At 40.7% G+C, this 24,720-nt stretch overlaps 1 protein-coding gene across 5 annotated transcripts; it reads right to left on the bottom strand.

Annotated features, from left to right (window-relative positions):
- Positions 1 to 60: 60 nt before the first annotated feature.
- Positions 61 to 23,247, bottom strand: usp19 (ubiquitin specific peptidase 19). 5 transcript variants are annotated; one of them, XM_032568950.1, is made up of 26 exons: positions 22,898 to 23,247; positions 19,996 to 20,383; positions 18,339 to 18,467; positions 18,094 to 18,230; positions 16,822 to 17,334; positions 15,884 to 16,262; positions 13,816 to 13,975; positions 13,657 to 13,728; positions 13,352 to 13,467; positions 12,696 to 12,931; positions 12,399 to 12,597; positions 11,448 to 11,581; positions 11,162 to 11,320; positions 10,934 to 11,044; positions 10,742 to 10,852; positions 10,532 to 10,633; positions 10,131 to 10,271; positions 9,929 to 10,047; positions 9,705 to 9,848; positions 8,167 to 8,543; positions 7,509 to 7,619; positions 7,204 to 7,420; positions 6,118 to 6,270; positions 5,834 to 6,000; positions 5,130 to 5,302; positions 61 to 1,032 (listed from the first exon to the last, which is right to left on the bottom strand). In XM_032568950.1, the coding sequence occupies exons 2-26, from the start codon at positions 20,216 to 20,218 to the stop codon at positions 892 to 894; spliced, it is 4,524 nt and encodes a 1,507-aa protein (XP_032424841.1). In that variant the 5' UTR covers positions 20,219 to 20,383; positions 22,898 to 23,247; the 3' UTR covers positions 61 to 891. The 5 variants fall into 5 exon arrangements, with proteins under 5 accessions (XP_032424841.1, XP_032424830.1, XP_032424808.1 ...); XM_032568939.1 differs by having other exon boundaries at positions 12,696 to 12,937; XM_032568917.1 differs by lacking the exon at positions 61 to 1,032 and adding an exon at positions 2,160 to 3,646 and having other exon boundaries at positions 12,696 to 12,937; positions 13,816 to 13,972.
- Positions 23,248 to 24,720: the final 1,473 nt, after the last annotated feature.

A 24,720-nucleotide genomic window follows, 5' to 3' on the forward strand; every position in this document is an offset into this window, starting at 1 on the left:
TGTTCAGTGGAAATAGGAATTTTACAAGTTAAAAAAATAAACATGACAGGTTCAAATATGAATAGTTTTCACCAGTTTTATTTACAGATGCACTTTTTTTCAAATACTCCTGAATTGACAGAGGTCCAGATGAGTGAAAACGTTGCAGGCTTTTCCATCAGCAGTTTTATTTTAATCAACCATTTATAACTTCCACAGCAGGATTAATAATCGTTCTTACTTTATATCTGCAGTTTATGACGAACGTTGCAGGGGTTAGACTGGACAACTCAAGACAAACCTGCAACAGTGAACTGGAGCAACATAGCATTTCAGCTCAGGGTGGGCGATTACAGCCTGTACAAAAATCAAGTCATGCATATTTCAGTTTATACCAAAGCCCTCTAACACTTACATCCACAGGATCAAATATTACAAGAAAAAAAAAAAAAGGCAAAATCTTTAAGAAAACAGACAGAAAACTCACGTCCCTCCCCTGCAGAAAGAAACAAAGCAACTGACTGGAGATGCTGCAGCGAAACAACTCAAAAATAATTTACACACGTTTTAAACAAGCACCAATCAAACTCTACAGAAGTAGCCTAAAAGTCCAAAGCGTCAGTCGGGGATGGTCCGATCCGATCTGGTCCAGGTTTTCAGCTTCAGACCGGCCCTGATGGTTGACAACAGCGTATCCTCTGACCTCTGAAACATGGCTGCACGGTGCAGGTGTGGAAGCCGTGTTTGCAGTGGATGAATTAGACGGCGTAACCCAGGTTATTAAACCCTAATGCGTTATGTTTAGGAAGTCACTACTACTCTGAGTCGAAGAGAAAACAGTTGACAACCTGGTTGGCCACATCCACAACTGAGCTTTGGAAAACCTCTTTTTTTTTTTGGACGCCACGGCAACTAGTCCACCTCCTCCATGTTACTGTAGGACGGTGCCGTGCACTCTGCAGAGTGAGCGAAAATGTCAGCTGGCACCTCCGGGGTGAGGGTGGGGGGTCCTTCAGGGTCCAGGTCTGTCCCAAACAGTGACTGGCTAGAGGCCTGGAAGATAAATCACCAGTTAAATGAAGGATCCTCAGACATTCACACTAGTGAAACAGGGAAAAAAACCACAAAAAAAAATCCACTTTCAGTCAAGGTTGTAGTGTGGATTTATTTAAAAAGCAGCTTTAATACAGTACTGGAAGGAAATGAAAAGACATTCCTTTGATTTTAATTACGTTACAGGTGGCTTAAAACTACTAAATCAGATTCCTTCAGTCTTGATCAACTCTGGATCATTTCAGGTCAGAACAGTAGTGATTGTGCTCCCTGCATGAGGATATTGCAGCCTTCCTCATACCTCTTCACATCAAGCTCAACATCACGTCTAAGTTAAACGCACATTAAAACGGGACGCATTGCATATATCAGAGTAAAGCATTCATATACCTTAATTTTAATTTATAAGAAAACATTTGAGGATAACAGACCATCTAATGCTGCTTTAGTACGACTTTCCCTGAGACTCACAAATGCTCTCAGAAAACAAAAAAATCATTTTTAAAAAAACCCGTCTGCATAAAGAAAGAAGGCAGAACTGTGAAAAATGGCGATATTGCTGCCGTTTTACAATTTATAAATTAAATTCAATTTGATTACATTAAAATATATATATATATATATATATATATATATATATATATATATATACACATACTTTGTTACAAAAGAAATTTTCTTCAAAATATATAGGTACAATTTCTCATAGTGCTTTAAAATACAACAAAAATATATAGTCAGAAGGAAACAGAATTCTGAAATTTGAAGCTTAATTCTGCAGCTTTGACTAAAAAAAATATTGCTTACTACACTTCATTCCAAAATGCAAAGTATGTTTGTGGCTTTAAATATTTCATGTAAAAATATATCAAACAAATAAAGACGTACTGAGCTGTTATTAGGCATGGGATAGTTTCTGGAATTAAGGTAACAGCACTGCTCCTCCACCACCTGTTGCTGAACACAAAATTTTGAAAAGCTAAATTCAGCTAAAGGAGCCCCACCTTCTATTCAGAAAATGGAGAAACATGGCAGATAAATCATGAGCATCCTCTGCTCACGACAGTGGTTTCAGTCAGAGCTTCATCTTCAGATCATCTACATCCATTAAGAAGGAACTTAAACAGTTTGAGTTGAAATATTTATGCTGCGGCATTTCGAACATACCAGCCCAGCCCATGCCTAGATTATTACATAAAAAAACATTACAGTGCAGAAAACATACAGGACATGTAAAATACGACATTAAAAGGGACAGAAAAGGACGTTTTAAACTAAATCCACTGAATAAACCAGACAAGAACCAGGTTGCTCATGGATCAGGAGGAAAGAGCCTTCAGGTTGCAGCTTCACTGCAGGAGCCTTGTGCAGAGAAATGAAGGTTTCCTTCAGCAGCAGCAGCAGCAGCAGCAGCTTCAGGCTAGCTTCCTTACTTCAGTCTAATTAGCCCTCCTAATGTCACTGACCCACAAAAGCCTCACAGACAAACTACTGGTTCCCAATCCGGAAGAATCAACTAGAAAGTTCCACAGCTTTTAGCTAATCAAGTCTGCTCCAGGTAATAATAATTACTGACCTCAAATCACTTAGTAAAGAGTGGGCTTATTAAACCTGCAGAATGTAACTTTATATATATATATATATATATATATATATATATATATATATATGTATATTTATTTTTGGAAACTATCACTGCCATGACAGTATAGCATGAGTCACGAAGCCCCCCTGTCTTCTCCAATCGTTACCTAGAAGCAACCAATGAGAGTCAGGAGGCGGGCCTTAGCAGTGCCAATCATTTTCATGCACAGGTCTCTTACCCCACTCTCTGCTACACTGCAGCTAGCATAGCCTGTAATGAATGCTAAGGATAGTTAGCATAGCCACCGATGACAGTGGATAAAGGATTTTCCAGTAATAGTAAGTTGTTTATCAGCCATTAGCACACTGAGCAGTGAATACATGAGGCTGACTGACAGCGCTAAGACGCTCCTTCTGGGTCTGATTGGTTGTTTGTTTCTTCAGATGGCAACAGCAGCTCAGGGAGGAGGCAAAGGACATCAATCTTTTCATAAGCTTTCTGACACACAGTATACTGTCAGGACTTAGTGACAGTTTTAACAAATATGTAAATAACTTCTTTTTTTTAACAAAAGTTACATTCTGCAGTTTTAAAGCTATACATCTACCTTAGCATCGACTGTAAGACTGCTTCTCGTTTATTACTGAAACATCTACCATAGTCCCATAGAATCCTTTCAGAAAGCGTGTAGTGCAATCTTCGTTTCAAATACCTCAGTTATTAGAAAGGTATTTGTCTTATTTGAAAGCATTATTATTAAAAGGTTCATCTGATTTTGTATAGAAAGGGATAAACTAAGTTAACAAAGAGAGCGATGACTGCAGTGAGCGTGGCCACCACTAGATATCGCACGCAGTCTTCGTCGGGATAGTCTGACATCTTGTGCCTGCGGCGGCGGCGTGCGCCTGCCTCTTCCTCGCCTCTGTTCCTCTGTGCTTGTCGGCTTCGGAGCGCGGAGCGGAACAGTCCGCGAGGCCCTTCGTCGGGCCCCTCGTCTTCCTCCTCCAGTTCCCGCCATATTAGAGAGGCCTGCGATTGGCGGAAACCGGGTGTGAGCTTCTGGGAAAAGGCGAGTTTCTAACAAACACTAAGATCACACTTGGTAACGCGACAGTGAGCTGCCTGCCGAGCAGGAGGGACGACAGGCAGGCCGGAGCGCTTAACACATAAAGTATTTGTACCCCTTAGATGCCGGAACCATAAGCTGAAGTGTCATTTATGTGTCACGCATCAATACATGGGCGTATAGAAGTGAAGTGGAAGGAAAAGGGTGGAAGGTTTTCAGAGATTACCAACCCAGATCCACAGGGTGGAACATGGTGGTGGCAGTATCATGCTACAGCAATTGGAATACAAGTGTGAAGATGAATGGAGCTGTAAATGCAGCAAAAAAATAAAAAATAAATGAATAAAAAAGATTTTAGAGTGATTTGTCTAGGGTGGAAAATGAACAGTTTTTTCCTAAAAATCTTTGAAAACCATGAATCACTTTCCTTGCACTTCACATGCTGGCCTACTGGATAAAAACAACAACCAATTCTATCCACAGGTACATTAAATGTTACAAGTAAAAATTTTACAGTATCTTTTTAAAGTAACTGACTTTTTTGTTTGTTTTAAAAAGAAAAGGCTAATTTAAAAAATTACATCATGTGATGTCACCATTTTTCATGAACCGCTACGTTTCTGATTTCCACAGATTTTGCAGCAACAAAATATATATATAAAAAAAGGTCGCTATTGTAGTAAATTTCTCTTTTTCACTTTGCCAATGTCAACAGAGAAGATAAATGCAAAATGCTCACAGTGGCACGTATTGGCTTAAAAATGAAATCAGATTTTTTTCTTACAAAACCTGATTCCTGATTATAAACTATTTTTTCCCTCACTTTTTTCTTATAAAACATAAGAAATGACTAAATACTTTCCAAAACTTGCTTCCATCATCTCTTCTGGGAGTCCAAATAAATACAAGCTAGAGAACAAGATGGTGGCTCTGGGTGGGATAACATCACTCAAGTATGGAAACACAAGAAACACATTGGTGGAAAAACAAACTGATTTTCCAAAAATATTACATTGGATTAAGCGATAAAATGGATTTATTGCCCTTACAGGCATTATAAAAGGCACAGCTGTTTTTAAAACATTTTGAATTGTTAAAAGGAGACCTTTGCAGGTTGGCTTTATTCATCAGAACTCAGAAAAATCTGATTAGTGGGTGTTGTTTCTCATCCATTTCACACACATGCTTCTGTTTTGTAACCGATTAAAAGCTCCTCCTAGTGCCTGGAACATTTATTACACCAAACCTCTGAAAGGTAGATGTGAACATCTAATCAATGTGTGATTACATGGCACTATTTAACATAAACAGCTTTTTTTTTAATGTTACTATGGTTGAAGAAATGATCAACCTTTTATTTAAAGTACAGCTCAGAACCTGGGAAACAAAAGCAAAGCCTCTTTGTGAAGAGGACTCTGTGGTTTCTTATGGTTGTGGCGCCCTCACCTGGCTGGCAGAGGCTCCTGTGGCTGTAGCTGACTCTGCTCCGGGAGAGAGGAAGCGTGGTGGCCTCTCCACGGGGGAGTTCCTGCGGCGGTAGAACAGGACGTAGGCGTAACGCGTCACCACCTGGCTCTCCTCCACCATTGTCACAGTGCTGTCGTCGAACAGTCGCCACCCTGTAGCCACACATGGAAGACAAACTCAAAATGCAATATAGCAAAGGAGCACATTTACAGAAAGTAACTAGTGATGTTTTGATGTGAATCAGTCACAGCGTTTTTACAGTAAAACAATGGGAATCTGGATTTGTGCCCATAACAGATGCAAAAAATAATAATCTAGCTAGCTAGCAAAGGTACATTACCCTGGCAACTAGCTGGCTACTCAAAACGTTCTGTGCCTTGAGTACAATGAAGATGTTTGCGTGTGACTCAAACTTTTGCCTGACAGAAAAGTCTAGCGAGAAAAAAAAAGAAGAAATAACCCAGCCACGCCAAAATTTAAGATCTGTGATTAACATATTTAAGTCCAATTTAAATAATTTTAATGCGATTAAGACATTTTAAGGCCTTAATTTTAGATATTAATTAAAGACTTTTACATAATATCTTTTTTTTTTTTTTTTTTAACTCCGACATTAAAAAAAAATAATCACAATCAGAGTCAGCAAAAGTACACAGATACATTTGGGAAGGAGTAAAACTTACCAACATCACTGCGCTGACTGTTCTTGTCACTGGGCAGGCGAGCGTACGCTGTGTAGTGTCCTCCGATCATCCCTCCGTAATGGTTGATGACTGCATAGAGGTCATAGATGGGGGCCTGCTGCATCTCGTCCTTCTGGCCAATGCAGAACTTACTCAGATCCAAGTTCCTGGAACCCAACATTGTTTAAGAGGTTTAGATTTTCACTAATGTTTCACTTCTAACAAGCATCTTGTGCTCTCACATGCTAAACACTCTCAGATCAGTTCACAGCAGCCGTGATCACCTGACAGGAAAGTCGACCATGTCATTGATCTTGTCCCTCCAGATGAAGCTTCTGAAGGAGAAACGTTTGAGCTGGATGATCAATACGTTCGGCAGACGCCACAGCAGGAGTTGCTTGGAGGCCTCTCGGTGCTGCTGGCACTTTGGACAGTACCTGGAAGCAGACGGGGAGCAGGGAGGAAAAAGATCAAGCAAATTCAGCAACAAGAAACACCAATAACTCCAGAAATATGTCAAAGAAAGATTACATTTACAGACATTTCTTTAATTACTGGTTCTGTCTTCCAGAAAACTGGCAGAAATTTCCGCATATTTCACTGCAAATATTTCCGTCAAGTTTTTTGAGCAAAAACTTGAAATAAGACAAAAAAAACTACTACAAAAAATACTTACAAGTAACTTCAGAAAAAATAAGGGAATTATTTGTTTGTAAACACAGCGGATGCATGTGCAACTTGACTGATGAAAGAGCCAGAGAGGCCTCTAAACGCTGACTGGTTGCCATGGTTGAATGAGATGTGTCCTAACCACCCATAACCATTAAATGCAGGCGAGACAATAAATGATGAGAAAAAATGTCCCATCAATAGTGTAGATGGTGAGCAATAAGGGCACCAGAATAGGGTTTTCTGAAAATGTAAGTTTTTATTTTTAAAAAAAGGGGGGGAATTCAGATTTAGCGTGCAAAGGATAAATAAAAAATTATTTTGTCCTAGTTTGGTCACAATTAGAGGTAAAACGGAGATGTAGTTGCACCCATCAAGGCAGCTGATAAACTAAGCCTTCAGAAATTAAAAATGCAGTGGGTTGAACGGAAGGTAGTGTGAGGTACAGAGATTAGTACATTTTAAAATTATTGAAGAATGTTTTACTTAAAATTACTTCCTGTATTTTGCTGAAAAGTTACTTGTAAGTTAGTGTTGTCTTATTTCATATCTTAGTGAACTAAGACATGTGCAATAGCAACTACACAAAATACTTGGTAAGACTTTGTGGTTTTGCAGTCCTGGAAGCACGCCTCTTAGATGTAGTGGGAAAGATGTTTGGAACCCTAGGAGGGACTGAGGTGGTAAATGTTTGTCCCTACCAGGCCTCTTCAGGTGCCAACACCTCAGGCTTGGTGAAGAGATTGAGGCACTGCTCCAGGGTGAAATGTCCTGCTCTGGCTGTCTCGCTCATGGAGCTGGGGTCGTCGTCGTACTCTAGCTCCTTAGAGCTGACCAGCACGTACTCCTTCAGACGCTCGTTGTTCTTCCACACCAGCTCCAAGGTCGCATCATCTACCACGTCCGCGAGCGCATCCTCTGCAGAGAGTGTGAGGGAAAATTAAAGTCAAGAAACAAAGTTGCATTCTAACTAAAATCCAATTAGAACCGATGATCGTTCTTGTACCTTTCTCGTCCAGCCTTTGCTCCTTGTTGTTCGAGTCCAGCAGACCGATGTAGAACTGACTGGCATGACCAGACGCTGCCTCGCTCGGCTGTTGGTACCCTGTTACTGCAGCTTCAAACCAAAACCAAAGGAGAAGAATCTGTTGGCGCTGGCCGATAAATTTGATCAAATTATTGAATTTTGGCAGATTTCATTTTTGGAAAATCAGGATCACATTTTAACTGTTAATTTGCACTTCATAGTAAACATTTAGCATCTTGCCATATTTAAAGGTAGCTGAAACAAATAAATTTAAGGCCTTCTGGATTAAGACAGAAACCTCAGAATAAAATACATCTTAAAAGTGCTAACAGAGTCTAATACACGTTTTCTGTTAATATGAAAAGGTCCAAACCTAAAGAATTGAAGACTTACATTTCAAGTAAAAAAGTCAACATCCTTACTAAACAATGAATAAAGTGTAAGGAAAAAAGTACAAATTAAGCAATCAAACTTGTCTCCTGCTGGAACAGATGCTCTATGTAAACAATCTATTTCTGTGAATTTATCAGGTTGGAGGCGGGTTCAAGCAGAGCCATCACTCGGTCCCGATTCAGACCGAAGTCCACCATTTAATGATGCCTGATGTAAAATATAAAGACTTTTTGTTGGTTTTTACCTTCTGGCCGCACTGCTTTCTCACATGTCGTCTCTTTCTCGGCTTGAGGGTCCAGAGAGCAGCAGGAAGTAGAGGAAACGGATTCAGAAAACCCAGAGTCCTTAGTCCGGGTGCTGGAGAGGGAGAAGGAACCAGACGCCTCGGAGTGGATCGCCGACGCCTGGCTGTATTCCCCCTGGAGCTCAGGCGGCAGAGAGGGGCTCTCCAAGTCAGCATCGCCAGCCTGTACATCACCACCCGCCCCCCTGGCCTCGTCTCCGGCTGCAGCACCGTCAGGAGAGCCGAGCACCGTTGGCAGTGCGTCTAACCGGGACTGGGGTGTTTCAGGAGACGTTCTGCCTGATTGGAACGGGGGTTGGAATACGTTTACAGAAAACCTGCAGGAAAGGAGAAATGCCAGGTTTTAGTTACAGATCTGTTGGTTTTATCAGGATTCACACAGTCATCTGCTTCTTTAGCTGATGTGGTGGTACAGAGTCTGAGTTTTGGTGTTTATGCAACACATCTACAAAATTTAGACTCAAGATATTTTGTGGTAATTTAACTGCTGAAACCTGGATCTTCACCACCACAGCAGCAGAATTCACATAAACTATAAAAGTACAACCTATTGTTTTGCAGCTGTTATAGTTTAAAAGCAATTAATGTTTCTAAGCAAAGAAAAATCTATTAATGCGAACTCCTGAAAAAAAGAAAGCATAAAATAGCCTCAGATTAGGATTCTAATTTGCCATTTAGAAGCATCACTTATGATAATCCCATAGCGGATAATAACTGACATGAATTAAAATTCCTTTTAGAATGTTTAATTAATCACAAATCCTTAAAAGGGGCAGTATTATATCTTTTCCAGGCACGCAGTGCCAATTTATAGCATAATGAAGTAACCAGATAACCTTCAATTGTTATAAAAATGCTGTCTTATATAGATAGCATATATCTATGTTTCTGTCTATTTAACTATCTAACTTTCTAATTTAACACCTTTAAATTGGTCCTTTGTCTCTTTTTTTGAAAGTCATTACATTGATCCTTTATTAACACTTTTAACATTTTTACTAGAATTTCACTGAGAAGTAGCTCCTATGCAGATTATGGATCTATGCAGTCTGAAGGAGCTGAACAGAGAAGGCCTGCTAGGTGAGGAGGAGCCTTTTAGGAGCTGCGTCTCAAAGGCAGGACTCAGTTCCGCCAGGCATTGTAAATAGCTGAATGGTTGCCATAGAGATGAAAGGATTAGTCAAGCATGCATGAAAGAATCAAGGCAACACTCCAGGTATGTTTTTGACGGCGGAATAATATTATAACAGGATGTAAAGTTAAACAAAGTACTGCCCCTTTAATCTACATCTCGGTTCATTCTACTAATAAAATGTCAATCTCAATTTCAGACACTGATAATCTAATCTAATACTGTTTTACTCCCAACAAAAACAGAACTCCTGTTCCGTATTTAGAGTTTAATAGAAAAATGACCGGCAGAGGAAGTTATGACTGAAATGAATCAAACAGGTGAGCAGCTGAGGTGGTGTGATTACCTGGAGTAACCCTCCAGCAGCTGGGCGAGGCGGGCGTAGCACAGGCGGGACTCTGGGATGCTAACAAGGAATGGCAGGCCTACATTCTCAGAGTTGGGACGACATAGACTCTTGTGACTGGGCCAGTGAGTTCTCTGACAATGTCTGGGGGGACAGAAGAAAGAAAATACAGTAAAAGCTGCAAACATTTACAGTTCGACTCTGAGACATCCCATGATGCTCACTGATTGCAGTAGCCCACTCGGTAGCAGCGGGTGCACCGCTTCAGTTTGTCTTCCTCGGACACTGGAGGTTTCAGGCAGGCAGCGCACTTTGAGATGGGGATGCTGGGCACCTGGAGTTTCTGGAAGGCAAAACGGAGCCGTTCAGATCGGATCGTTACACCTCAGCTAACGCGCAGAACAACAAAAGAGTTTTCTTTATTACCTGCTGCACTCTGAGCAGCACCACTCGTTCTTTGGCCAGATCTTTGGAAAGCACCTCGAAGCAGAACAACATATCAGACGGCGACACGGTGTCCAGAGAATGGGACGGCAGGAAGATGCGTTGGAAGCGATTTTTCGCCACCTGGCAGAGGGGAAGAAAAACAAGGACTCCCATCAGGAAAACTTCTACATTTGTTGTATGTCATTTTAATAAACTGAGTATTCTGATAATTAATTGGATAAAAAAATATTGGTATAATCTGCAAATTTTTCACGCATCTACTTGAGCTTATGTTATACAATATTAGAAATATATTAAAAGATGAAAATAAGCAATTGAATCATTCTTTAAAGAAAAACATTTTATTGCCTAAAATCTAATAACAGCATCTAATAACTAACCTCCGCCAGTCTGAGGTTCTCAGACTTGACCCTCACACTCCTGGAGATAGATTCCAGAACCTCAGCAGTGCTGGAGTTCTCCTTGCTCACACTAACCAGAAACTACGACACACAGTGGAAAAGTGTGTTAAAGGGGTGGCGGGGGGGGCAAAGTGCAACTCATCATGTCAGGAAACCAGGAGAAGCAGAGAGAACAAATGATAATTTCACCTTGATTGGTTTTTTATGAGGTTCTTTAGCAAAGTAGAAAACAGAGAGCACTTTTTGTTTTTGTGGCAACGGGACTGGGAGGTACAGGAAGGGGTCAAAGGTGATGGAGACCTGTAAAAAGAAATAGTAGGGCGATTGAGACGGGGTAAAGCCAGGTCTGTCATCCCATGTTTTAATGGAGCTGAATATTACCTTGGAGCATGTGGGGCACACTAGCTTGGATTTAAACTGGCCTTGGAACAGATCCACGATAAACGAGTCGTTTCTCATCTTGTGCCGCTGCCATGCCTCCTCTGCCACCACCTGCAACAACAGAAAAAAAAAAAAACAATCAATTGAAAGCAAACTTCAGCTTGGTTTTGCTTAATAGAAAAAAGTAAGTAAATATCCCATGGGGCCAATTTTTCACGACCAATCCACCTCATCAAGACGTCCGTCAGAGTCCACCGTCTCGGTGTAGGGTTTATTCTGGATCCGGTTCAGGTCCTCGTGGAGTCCGTCCAGGAGGAACGCCATGAACTCCTGCGCATCGTGCTGAGCATAACCTGTGAACTGGCTGGCCTTACTGGCCACGATTGCCTGTGAGATCAGAAGGGAACGCAGGAGTTCATTCGTGAGTACAGACGTGACTCGTGAAAAGGATCGTGTGAGAAAAACGAAAGAAATATTCCAAACAAGTTAGAAAAATCCCGCTTAATTAGAATACCTTTAATTTTGATGGTTGGAAGGCATGATGAGTCCCTTTCCACAGAGCCCTGAGCAGAACGGCAAAGCCGATGGCCAGCCTGCCTCCGGTTCCCAGTGGATTACTGCAGTTGATCTCGGATTCAAACGCTCGGTCTGACACGGAGGGAAAACTCAGAGATCAGGAGGTTTTAACCAAGACAGAAAAACATCAGCACCTTATAGTAAAGCTACAGACGGTTCAGAGGGCTGGGATTTAACGTCTTAATTTTGATTAAACATAGAAAATTCTCAACTGGAAACCTTCGTAATCGTATCTTTCTGGCACGCCCGTAAATTTGAAGCACAAGCGACATCTGCACACATCAATGGACAACAAAACCGATTCTCTTGACAGAGAAGCTGTCAAGAGAAGCAGAACTTTTTTCAAGTTCTGCTTCAAAAAATTATCTGGTGGGATGCTGTCGTTGAGCTCAAGTTGTGCTAAAATTAGTTAGCTTATCAGCTAAACTATTAAAGGATAAAATAGCATCTCAATGCTAAACATGTAGCAGCAGCATAGACGTCCAACGCTAATGTCCGTGTCCACATTTCTATATCATTCCATCAATGATCAGGGCTTCCTGGAACACTGAAAGCTAAATGGCTACAATAACACTTTGCACCAATTTGACGATTGAAAAATCCAAACAGATTAAAAACAATAAATACCTTTTTTGTTGAGCTCATATATCTATTTATTGAGTACTTCAGCAGCAAAAAGGGTACTTGAATTGAAAATCTTACTTGTTTTGCATAGTTTTTGATTAAAATGCAATGATAAATGACCCTTAAGAACAAGCTCTGCATTAATCACTAGGGTTTTAAAGCTCGAACAGCTAAAAGTGATGCAGATAAATTCTGTTGATGTTGAATAAAAGTTCCTGGTTAGATGATCATGGATCACCTAGAGCAGTATCACGGTTGTGTTTACCATGGAAGTAATCCCTGAGTTCTCTGGTGTTGGACAGGGATTGGATGACGCTGTTCATGAAGCAGGTGTTGCCCAGGTTAACCAGTCCTGTGAATCCAGGCAGGCACACCTTCTTCTCCTCCTCTTCCTCGTGGCACTCGTTAGCAGCAGGTGGTGCATGGGTCATGGGCTGCACCATGCAAGTAGGCTTGGGCTGAGGCTTGAAACACAAGCACACATTTCCCCACTTATCTTCACACACATCTTAGTTTATGTTGCTTGCTTGACCTGGAGTAACCTGTTGTGTTTCCCCCTCACCATGGTTACTGTGGGCTCCGCCTTGGTGATGTTAACGTGCTCAGAGACGGGGCGGGGAGCTACGGTATCCAGACTCGTTTCCTCCACTCCTCTGGGAGGTGCCTTGGGCGCCTTGGTGGGCTCCTCTCCGACCCTCGGGGGCTCCTCCTTGGCTGGGAGGCTGTGCTGACTGCTGCCTGGCTGGCTTTTCTCCATGCAGGCGGGGCTGGAGGGCACAGCAACCTTAGCACCACCCACTGCACCTTAAACAGGACAACAGAGCTTGTGGTTAGAAGATCAAGAGACTCACCATGAATTGTGCTAAATATCAATTACAGATTTCCTAAAAAAAATAATTAAATTTGCTTAAAAACACTTCTGGAGAAAGCTAAGCCTGCCACGATAAATTTTGCTGGACAGTAAATTGGCCCAGAAGGTATCCCGATAAACAATAATATTTTTTATTATTAATATTACTTGTTTTCAAGTAATATAATGGCAAAGGCACAATAATGCAACACCACATTTTGAAAAATCAAACTTTAAAATTCTAATGAACATTTAACACTAAACAACACTAAACATTTGGTTTAGAAAGAACAAATAAAATGAATTATGAAATTCTTTAAAGTCTTTGAGAGAACTAAATGGGACTAAATAGAAAGCTGGCAGCAGACCTTGTGAGGCCGGGGCCTCCAGGCCGCCCCAGCGCTGGCTGTGTCTCTTCTTCAGGGTGATGTCCAGGCGGGACGGGGTGAAGGAGTAGCTGCACTGCTCTGGCTGGATCAGGTTCCTGACACACAGGAGGTCACATCACACTTTTTCACATAGCTCACATTTATGCCATCAACTTCATGCAGAACTTGTACTTTTTCAGATCTTCGTTTCAAAATGTTAGTAGTGTTAGTTGGAAATACCAACTAGACAGTTTCTTTCATGCCGTTATTAACCTGTCATAAGGAAGTCAGGGCAGAGCAGCTACCTGAGTTTAACTTGCCACTTGAACACCGTGTTTGGCCCACAGCCTGAATGAAGCCGAAGAAAGTTCGCATCGCTGTCAAAGAGCAAACAATAAGTGATTAGTTCTGATAAACAGAGAGGCAAAGCTTCTGCTTTTTAGCAGCATATTCAGGTGAAGCACCTTGTCTGGAAGATGAGGGTGAAGTCCTGCTCTCTGAAGATGACCCTGGCTGTTTCCCTGCAGATTCCCTTCATGTAAACGTTGACCACCATCAGGTCTGTGCCCTTCTCGTACGAGTCGTTTTTCACCAACGGCAGGTTGACCATCGGCTCTGGGGCTGCAGGGGATTTTTATAGACAATAAAAAAATTTTTTTTAAAACTTGAACCAACAAGTGATGAACAACAAGAAAATACAGAATGCTTCCTCACAGTTTCATTTATCTGGACAGGATGTGATCAGGGTTCAGCCCCAGGGTATTACAAGCCTGGCTTTACCAGGGTTTACTTGCCCCCCCAACAGGCTAAGTGTTGTTTGATTATTTATTTTAAATTATTATTTGTTTTATACACCAGTAACAGTGATGGCAGAGACGAGTAAAGCTGGTGCTCCAGATTACCGTATGTCAGCAACCTAAAATTCAAACCGGTCTGTTTGGAAGATGCTCCTGTAGCAGCATTTACATGATCCCTCTTTGAAGGCTCATTTTGGAGAATACAGCACAAATGTACAGTATGTATCAAATATCAAAGCCTTATGGCAAACTGCGGGTATCAATAATGATGTAAATAGGGGGATGCAGATATTTAGGACATTTGTCCCAATCACTGCACTGCAAGGGCAGACACAAAGGGAAGGTTGCTGATGTTTTGAAAATCACTGCAGAAACATGGACCTGGCATTCTGCTCCACTCATATTCACCGTCCAGTTTAACAATAAAGGTTGGTATGACATTCAATTCACTCTGTTGTTTTCATATAATAAAGCATCAGTAATATTTAGCAGTATATTATTTATTTAAAAGGTTATTTGATTATACAGAAACACTAGTTTCTTTTAGTTCACTGCTGTATTTTCTTTGTTGTCGTTTCATTTCCAAAAGCGCACCTTAGGACATTTTCTGGGAGTGTTTGTAACTTTCTCAAACTAATAGTATTGATTTGCCACACAAACCACCTGGAACTCAACACTGCTAAGACGAAGGAGCTGGTTATAGACTTTGGGAGGTCCAGACCAAAGCCGAGACCAGTCGCATTAGAGGGAACTGAGGTTGAGGTCGTGGACTCCTACAAATATCTTGGGCTGTGGCTGGACAGTAAACTGGATTGGTCAAAACACACTAGCCACCTGTATGGGAAAGTGCAGAGCAGGATGTACTTCCTAAGGAGACTGCGGTCCTTTAACATCTGCAGCAAACTGCTCTGGATGTTCTACCAGTCTGTGATTGCCAGTGTCCTCTTCTACACCGTGGTGTGCTGGGGAGGCAGCATATCCAAGAAGGACACGTCCAGACTGGACAAACTGACCAGGCGTGCCGGCTCTGTGGTCAGCATGAAGCTGGACTCTCTGGTGACGGTGGCAGAGGCGAGGACACTGAACAAACTGCTGGACATCATGAACGATAGCAGCCACCCTCTACACGCCGTCATCAGCAGCCAGAGGAGCCTGTTCAGTGACAGACTGCTGCTTCCCAAGTGCCGGACCAATAGATTTGAGAACTCTTTTGTCCCCCATGCCTTCAGACTGTACAATTCCTCATTGGGGGGGGGGGGGGGGGGGGGGGGGGGGGGGGGGGGGGGGGTGACACAGGACAGAGGGTAGAAGGAGTAGTGACCCCTTGTATTTTTCTCCATACTTATCAGGTCAAACCACATAGTGCAATACGATATCACTGGTCAATCTATCCGTCAAATTCTTTTTTTTTTTTGTGTTGTATTTATATTTACTTATATTCTTATATTCTTATTCCTTGTTTCTTGCATAATTTAAGGTTTTTCTTGCATAATTTAAGGTTTTGGTTACTCACATTTGGTGTGTACCTTAGTATTTAATTTGTATTTTGTATTCTTTTGCACTTTTGCTTACTGTGTGTTAACTTTGTTTTTTGCCTGGGAGCTGCTGGTAACTTAAATTTCCTGAGGGAGTCTTCCCAAAGGATCAATAAAGTACAAGTCTAAGTCTAAGTCTAAAGAGTTCCCAGCTTCCTCAAAGCATTTCCATTTAAACCAATTCTGCATTTGTAACCAACCTTCCTGTTGCATCATCTCCAGAGTGGGCTCTTCCTTTGACTGGTCCCGTTTCTCCTCTCCGTCACAACTGCTTGACTTCAGCGTTAGACCTGCTGATTGACCCTGCCTGTGAGTTGCGCCGGCAGCCGGTTCTGGTAGCTTCTCTGTTATCCCAGGCTGCTGGGATGTGAAAGCGTCCTGCTGGGATTCGCGCTCGGTGGGTTTTCCTTGCACCTCAAGGTCAGTTCCGTCTCTCGGCATCTGTGGAGAAGAATCCGGTTCCTTGTTGGATTTGGCTGGGTTCTGGAAGCGATCAGTGATGTCAGGAGCTGTTAGATGGCCGTCAGTCCCAGGTATTGTTGTTTCGGACACGTCTATTGACTCGTCTGTCTTCTCCACCTTCACACAACAAGATAGATATTAGTGTTCTGGAGGCAACAAAGACATCTGTTATCGCTCCATTGACTTTAGATATTCAGTCTAAAGTCAATGGATTCTTTCACTACTTTTCTTCTCCAGAAGGAAGCAGGTAACCAACTTCCAGTTTAAACCAAAATCAGGTGTAAAATGATATCAGCATGTCCAGAAGTCTTCCTATTCCAGGCTGCAGTGATACAAAGAGATATTGTTTCACTCTAATAAAAAGGAAGAATCACCTTTTATTTTAGTGATAAAGATCTCAACCACATAATGCTTTTAAAGTCTGAACAAAAAAAGATTAACCAAAGAAAGTGGAAAAAAAATCTTCCAAGTTCTTACTGTAGTAGATCATTTCTCCAGACAACATTTTACAACTTTGTAAATAATAATAATAATAAAACACTTTATTCTGATTGACCAAGAGACTTCTCTCAGGGCAAACACTTGAGAAAATATTTCAGATTCTTTCTTTTTGAAACAATAATAAGTGGTTCTCAGAACAAAAATGAGAAGAGGCTTTAAACGAGCACTGTCTCACCTGAGCTCTGTCTCCAGCAGCCGCCCCTGGTGCTCCAGATTCCTGGCTGCCTCCCTCTTTCTCTTCTCTGTTGTCTTCATGTCTGTGTGAGCTGGGATGAGGAATTGTACCAGCAGCTGCAGTAGATCTGTCAGAGGCGGGCTCCCCTTCTGGGTCTTTGCTCATGTTGGGCAGCAGCAAAGTGGTGCGTGCGGCACCGTGTTCCTGAGATGGCTGCTCGCCTTTTCCGGCTGCCCTTGGCACGATGCTGGCGCCCGAGCTGTCGTCGGAGCCCTTTTTCACCTGGACCGAGTCGGTGGCCGCCTTGTCGCCCGCTTTGTTTTTGAAGCAGCGCTTGAAGCCGCGCTCGGGCCTGCCAGCGCTGCGGCTCTGCTCGTCGTGTGCGGGTGATGAGGGAGGCCGAGGCTGCAGCTGCTCTAAAGCTAATCTGGCTTTCTCTGATGACTTCAAGGTGGAAGGTTTGGTTTCATTTCTGGACTCTGGTCGGGCCACGTCCTTTTCCTTCTTATTTGACTGAAAGAATTAAGAAAAGAAATGAGGCCATTTAACAAACGCTAACATGGTGAACTTGGCAATTAGCTTTTGAAATTAAGTAACTGTAGAAAAATTTTACTTTCTTCTGGTCGTCTTTCATCTTAAGTGGGTTTTTGGCCTCTGAATTTTAAACCACTGAGTTCAGAACGATTAAAGGAAATATAAAGTTTTTGTTGCTTTGCAATAGAGATGCAGAAAAAAAATCCTTCTATATAGAATCTAAATTCTGAGTCCTGGGAATTCTAAATTGATTCAAAATGCTCAAAGGTCCATTTTAAAATGTGTTTAAGTTGTATGCTTTTGCTGCTCTAATTTGCGAGTATAATGAATACCACATTACGTGTCCACCATAATGCAGTATAGCATGTAACCTTATAATGCAGTATAGCATGTAACCTTCTACATTATAGAAATGTTTTAAATAAATGTTCCACTTCTTTACACTGTCTTTTCATCTTGTCAGTCACATAATTTCAACAATGTCTCCAGGCTGTTTGAACAAACAAATTGGTTTCTGAATTAAAAATCATTTCTGAGTCAAATCCTGACCCTAAAAATGGAATCAAAAGACACTGAAAGATTCACAGCTCTGCTTTGCAATCCCACTTACAACTTTAGACAGATGCATATTGTAATTTTAGTAAAACTAAAGTAAAATATATTTCTGTCTAAAGTTTGAACGTGGATGTATTTTGAAGGACAGCAAAAAGAGGAAGAAAAACATTGAAAGTGGCTCACCTTGAGAGACGGCCAAATGTGAAACGGAATCTTCTTGTGCAAAATGAGGTGCAGAAATCCACCTTTCTCCTTGTACTGTGCTTTACTGCAGGAGGCCTCGATTTCCTCCTGCAACTGACAGCTCCACTGCCGCCCATCTGATCAATTAGAGACAAACCAAAATACAGTCAAAAGGAACATTTACAAACACCTGCCTGAATCCATTTCACTTAGTTGCAGCTTTTGCAGGTTTTAGCAAAGTCAACCTGGGAAAGACACGTTGCAGTGTGTGTCGGTGAACGTGGTGTTGATGTCCTCTGTCCTCTGCACCCCGTCTCCACAGCGCAGCCTGACCGTCACTTCATTCACGTTCTGCTTCCAGTCCACAAACACATCTAGGAAAAAATTATAAATTATAGAACTGAATCGGTCTGTACTGGAAGTAACCAGTACACAGAAATACACATGACCATCTGATCTTCAGAAAACATGCTGAGACATTAAAACGTTAAAATGGTCGTAATTCATTTATCACATCTAAAGAACTGCAAGGTCTGAATTGTTCTAGTATCAAAATAAAGGCAGCAATCCAGAGGTCTAAAAAATAAAAACAACATTCTTGTTAGAGGGAGAATAAATAAAAATGGCACATGGAAAACAAATTCCGCATATAAAAACACTGATGTGAATATCCCTATGAAAGTATGCACTTGCTATCCAAAATGTCTAACAGAAACAGTTAGATGTTTTGCACACATAAACGAACATTGTTTAAATTTTAGAAAATTTCAGACTGTTTATACTATTATAGCATATCTCACTGATAACTCAATCATTTTCAGTTTGAACTGTTCTAAAGTGATGAATCGGCTAAAACAGACAGTGAACCTCAGAATAGCTATTATTGTAAAGCATTCCTATTTTCTATTAGCTCACACTGATATGACATCTTCCAGCTGAAAACATGTTCACAGGTCCTTTCATCAGAAAATTAAAACTGACCCTTTAATAAGATTTTTAAGCTCTCTTAGAGTCCACTAAGTGATTGTTCTTCTTTTTGAAAGTTCTTTAAAAAAATTTTTTTGTGTGTATTATTAGCTGCGTTTCCATTAACCATAAAATTGCGCAAACTGAAATTTTGAAAATAAACTAGTTTAATTGAAAATGCCAAAAAAAACAAACTAATTTTTTGTTAAGTTTTTGCGCTAGCATGAGGTAAATTTTCAACCCTATCAAAATAAATGTATTTCGCAAATTTGCAATGGAAACACTTTTTTTGCATCACAAGCCATGCAATCAACAGCCAAATGTTACTGCTGGCGAAAACATTGAAGACGACAACAGGAAGTGGTAGAACAATCTTTTCTTTTTTCTGGACAACGTGCAGCTGGCTCCACCAGAGCTCTCACAGCATCAAGCAGTTCATAAAAAGTTGTGAGTCAACCCCTTGTGTTGAATCCAGAGCTCTCCTGTAAGACCAAAGACTACAATTTCTCCAAAATGTCGGCTACACAGCCACTGACAAGTGTAAGCGGTTTGTTGCTAAAACACCTGAATAAGACACCTACATCTCTGATGGCTGATGGATGAGGAGCGCGAGCGCCATGGCTGCATTATGAATATATGTAACTGTCCACATCTGTTGCTGCCATGATTTTAAATGACTTATTGCATGAACAAGCTCATTCAGCATGATTTCAATTTCATTTATTATTTAACAGAAACACTGTAATTGCAATTGTGTTGTTTTTTTTCCTATCTTAGCAGAATATAAACAAAGAATTACACACATTTGTAGTGGACACACAGCAACGGAGGAGCAGCACTGCACCACTCCAAGTTATCCAGTGATTATCCACAGTAATTTCAACCAGTCAAATAAACTGGTTACTCCAGCAGCATGAGCATTTCATTTATTCTCACCTTTCTTGACCTCTGCCAGAACACCATCCAGCGCTGCATTGGCTGCTGCTGCAGCCCTCTTGGCCTCTCTGCTCTCTTGGTTGGCCTTGTCCTTCTGTTTCTTCTTACTGGTGCTGCTGGTCTGTTCAGAGCCGTTTTCCCTAGTGCCTCCTCGTTGTTGAGCCCCACTACGACGCCCCGCCGTCTCGCTACCAGCTACTCGGTCCCCCCCACTGCTGGCCATCTTCAGGCACTTAGCGCTAACCGGCCGCCCGTCGCCAGAATCACTACCGCTGCTGGGCTCGGAATCTGAAGTGTGCCTCTTCCTGCCTGGCCCGGCTATCTTGGCGACGATACTGGTCTGAACTCTCCCAGAACAGAATTAGGGTGCTGAACGCAGCGTGGGAACCTGCAGCAGAACATAGAGGGGATTTCTGAAGCAAAATAACAACAACATAGCAATGTAAATATGAATGCTGTTTGCAAACTGTGGCACAATTAAAAGTAAGAACTTGAGAAAAAAATAGTAAGCCAACTTCTACTCGCATAGATCAGGTCCCCCCAAAAGAGCATTAACCTCTGGGCAGGGAGCCCCTTTGCAAACACACAGACAATGCTACAAAATATGTAAAGAAAAATAAACTTTTAGAATGATTTTTTTATTCACTATCCAATGATTATTACATTCATTTAGCATAAATGCTGCCCCATACCTTTTGATTTTAGTTGGCCATGAGTTCTATGGTGGAAAGTCTTAATTATCAGATAATATATTATTACTTTATCAACAGATAATACAATTTTCAATCCCCTTTTCTGATGAGAGAATATTGACAAAGCATCAGAAATAACATTAAATAAATTATTTAAACTTAGATATTAATTTTAAAATACTGAAAAACAAAATTGGAATTATGATGAAAAAATTTGAGATTGAAAATTTTGAGATGATTTTTTTTTTATTTTTGAATTTCTTTCCCCCTCATTTTCCCTCCAACTTTCTAAAGCCCCCACAGCGTCCCCTGGCGGCCGCTACTATGAAAAACACTGCAGTATTTTCAATGTCGACATTTATCAGAAAAAAACGTTGTTTATTTTTGTAAGTCATTTAGCTTAGACTCCACTTTGGTTTGAACAAAACCTCAAGTGAGCATCACAACTTTAGAAACAGCTGGTTTAGAGGGCGTCATGTGAAACGTAACCAAACTGAACAGCTACCTGGAAACAAGTGCATAACTTGAAGCACCTGTAGAGAAGCAGTTAAAATTAAAAAAATAATAGGTCAGAAGAAAGATAAAGTAGATCACACTGATGGCATACAGTGACTGACCGACAATCAGCTCTGAACTTTCAAAACTCGTTCCAACATTATCTTCTATGCATGCTTTTAGTGTGTGTGGGTTCATATGTTATAAAGTGTTTATTGTTTCAATCTGTGTTGGGTGTAAACTTTAATTTCAAAAGCTTAGTTACCATTTTAAATCAGTTTGTATGCACCAATACTTCTAACCCGTTACCTTCTGCTTTATGTTCATAATATAGATTTCATTTGTTCTGCTTGTTCCATAAGCACATCTTACCATGCTGTTTGTACACTGATTTGTTTTTTTGTAAACCTATAAAGCCTCTGGATATTTACTGAGATTAAAATACACACAAAAAATATTAATTATGTGACATACAAAGGCAACTGACTGCACTTGATGGTATTAAGGGCATGCATCAAGTTGAATACAAACGCTGACCACAATTTTTAGATAAAAAATATTTTAATACATTTTAATATAGATAATGTATTTTTTTCCGTTTCAAAATTATGCCTTAGTATGTGTTGGCTTTTCACATAAAATAAATTGTGGTTGCAACATAACTAAAGACCAAAGGGTGTGAATACTTTTGGAAGGATCATTATGTTTGTAGTGTTGGATTTATATCGTTGATGCTCCTGCACTCATCAACTTTTAAAGGTAACAATTTAATCATTGAATGTATCTCTGAAGAATACCTTCATTTCTGGATTTTACATGTCAGTCATATGAATTAGCAAATATTTTATGTGATATATGTATGTTTTAAAACGTACAGGAATACATTACTTGGTGTTTCAGGTATATAAAGCTGGGGCGAAAAGAGCTAGAAGCTCCTTCATATACAAACATCAGGGTGCTTTAAGCCAATTAGGAGCAGGTTTCAAATGACAACGCTGAAGGGGAACACGGCCAATACAAAAGAGCCTAGCCTCTTTTCCTTAGCCTAATATAACATTCAGCAAGTACCGTATGATAAAAAAGTAAATAAATAGAGCAACATAAATTTATAGGAGTTTTAGTGCGCATTTATTGAGATACGAACCCTGCTCATAAAAAGCAAATGGCTTTATTAGACGATTCGCCCTTACAATTGGCAGCTCAGTAGCTGGTGAGCTAGCCGCCTGAAAATAATAGCGTTTAATGTCCTAACGTGTCTATTAAAAAGTGACATTTAACTACCACTACTGCGGTGTCCCAATGGACAACATTTAGTCATTAGACTTAACTAAAACGTACATGTGTAAACAAAGTAATTATTCACCGGTGCGCTAACTTCTTCTGTCCGATAATTCCACTGTAAAGGTTGTGCTGATTTGTTATTAATTATTATTAATATCATCATCATCATTGCTCCAAGTCCATGGCAGCTGTTAGTGCACACAGTTCATAGGTGAGGTCGCTCAACCTGATATGCAGCAGCACTTCTAGCCGCACAGACCAGGAAAGGCTCAACGGCTAATGTCATTAGCAACATGCTAACTGTAACTGAAACGAAAGGGTTGACACGGCTACCAAATAATAAATAAACGCGTTCTGACATTTCGTGACATCAAGCTTCCGGGTGTTTTAAACCCTAATATCGCCTATAACTGTGAAACTGAAGGCCTACTTACCTTTAACGTGGTTGTAGTTCCGCCTGAACTCACAATAGCGGGCGACTCCTTAGCGCACTCTGCGGCTGCTGCTAAGCTTCTTTCACGGCCTCGGGCTGCTGCGCTGTTTCTGCCCGGACTCGAAACCCCCGCAGTCTACGGTGTTTCTAGAATGTTCTACATCTAACCAGGACCCATTTCTGTCAAACTAGCACCGCTTCTCCGATACTAAAGCAGAACACAACGTCCAAAATCGAACTTACTGCGTTTGTGTCATTGTCTTCGGCGGGTAGAACCTACTTTATGAGAAACAAAATATACTACTGCCCCACCAGACCTGAAATGACTGCCAGTCTGCGCTACTTCCTGAATACCACGCACACGTGATGTGAATACAGTCATTGGCAACTTGGGGTCCTGCGCGCCTGAGATCTCCAGTCGGTTTACTTTACAGGTAACAAAAGTCTCCGAAGCATTGCTTTTAATTAACAACTGGACAATTTAATTTCTACGAATAGATTTATTAACGTAACTAACGTCATATATTTTCAGATCAACAGAAAAAAAATTTAATCATTCAATGTTGAGGAAAAAAATTCAACATACACCCAGTAATTTGCCATTCCAGTTAAATTATGCAACCAAGTCCCCAGTGGAAATAACCTGTCTCAGCAGACTCGTTGACATAAACATGGCCTCAGAAAGCTCACACCTAATAAGGAGAGAGATTGCATTCAAAGCAAATAATGTTTTCAACGTGGCAGCATATGCGATTATGGACTAGAGGACACAATAGGCAGGTTTTTTTTACAAATGTGCAAAAAAAACATTTTTTTACAAATTTGTTGTTAAAAAAAACAAAACAAAAACAAATGTGTACGACTCATACAGATCATGAAGAGACAGCTAATCTGTGAAAAAAATCAAGCTCCCCTGGCTTCTTCCAGTGCTCTCAGTGATAACTAGACTCAGCCAATAAAAAGCCAGGAGGAGGGCCTTAACACTGTCAATCATGCTTGCATACCTGCTGTTATGCTACAGCATCTTCCCAGAGTCTGCCAGGGCTCAGGCTAGTTAGCATGGCCACCAGTGACAGTGGATAAACATTTTTTCCCAAAATAGTAAGTTATTTCTCTGCCATTAGCACATTTAGCAGCGTGTAGATGAAGTTGATTGACAGCGCTAGGATGTTCCTTCTGGCTCTCATAGTTGTTTGTGATTGGGAATGGCACATTGCACTTTATATTTTATATTTAATATTGCATTTTATTTTATTCTGGAGTAACCTCATAACATTGGAACCTCAAAACATTGTTCTGAGCCGTATGCAACGAAATTTCGTTCTGTATACACCCTGTGCATGCAAAATGATAATAAAGTCAGTCTAAGTCTAAGTCATTTCTGTAGACAGCAGTTGTAGCTCAGGGAGGAGGTGGAAGTGTTCGATCTTTTCAAGGCATGACACTTTTAACATAAAAAAAAAAAAAAAAAATTTTGTATGCTGCAACTTTAACGCTCCAAACATGCCAGCATCAACCTGAGGGATGGTTTTTTTTAACAAGGAACTGAAAAATGGTCTGAGTTAATAGGAAGTTTAAATCACATGGGATATTGTTAAATCAAAGCACATAAACATTTTTTAGATTGGCCCAGTTAAAATTTTGACCGCAAATCTAATGGAGGATCTGTAGCACAACGTGGTACAGATCTGAGAGTGTTCAGACACTCTCAGATCAAGCTGACCAAACCTAAGAAATTTTGTAATGACAAAAATTAGTGTCTAAATGAGAAAGGTAAAGATTTACCTTATCTGTCACATAAAATAAAAACTTAAAAGTTCCAGA

This window comes from Xiphophorus hellerii, chromosome 1 (assembly GCF_003331165.1).
Source record: "Xiphophorus hellerii strain 12219 chromosome 1, Xiphophorus_hellerii-4.1, whole genome shotgun sequence".
In the NCBI taxonomy this organism is placed as follows: domain Eukaryota; kingdom Metazoa; phylum Chordata; class Actinopteri; order Cyprinodontiformes; family Poeciliidae; genus Xiphophorus; species Xiphophorus hellerii.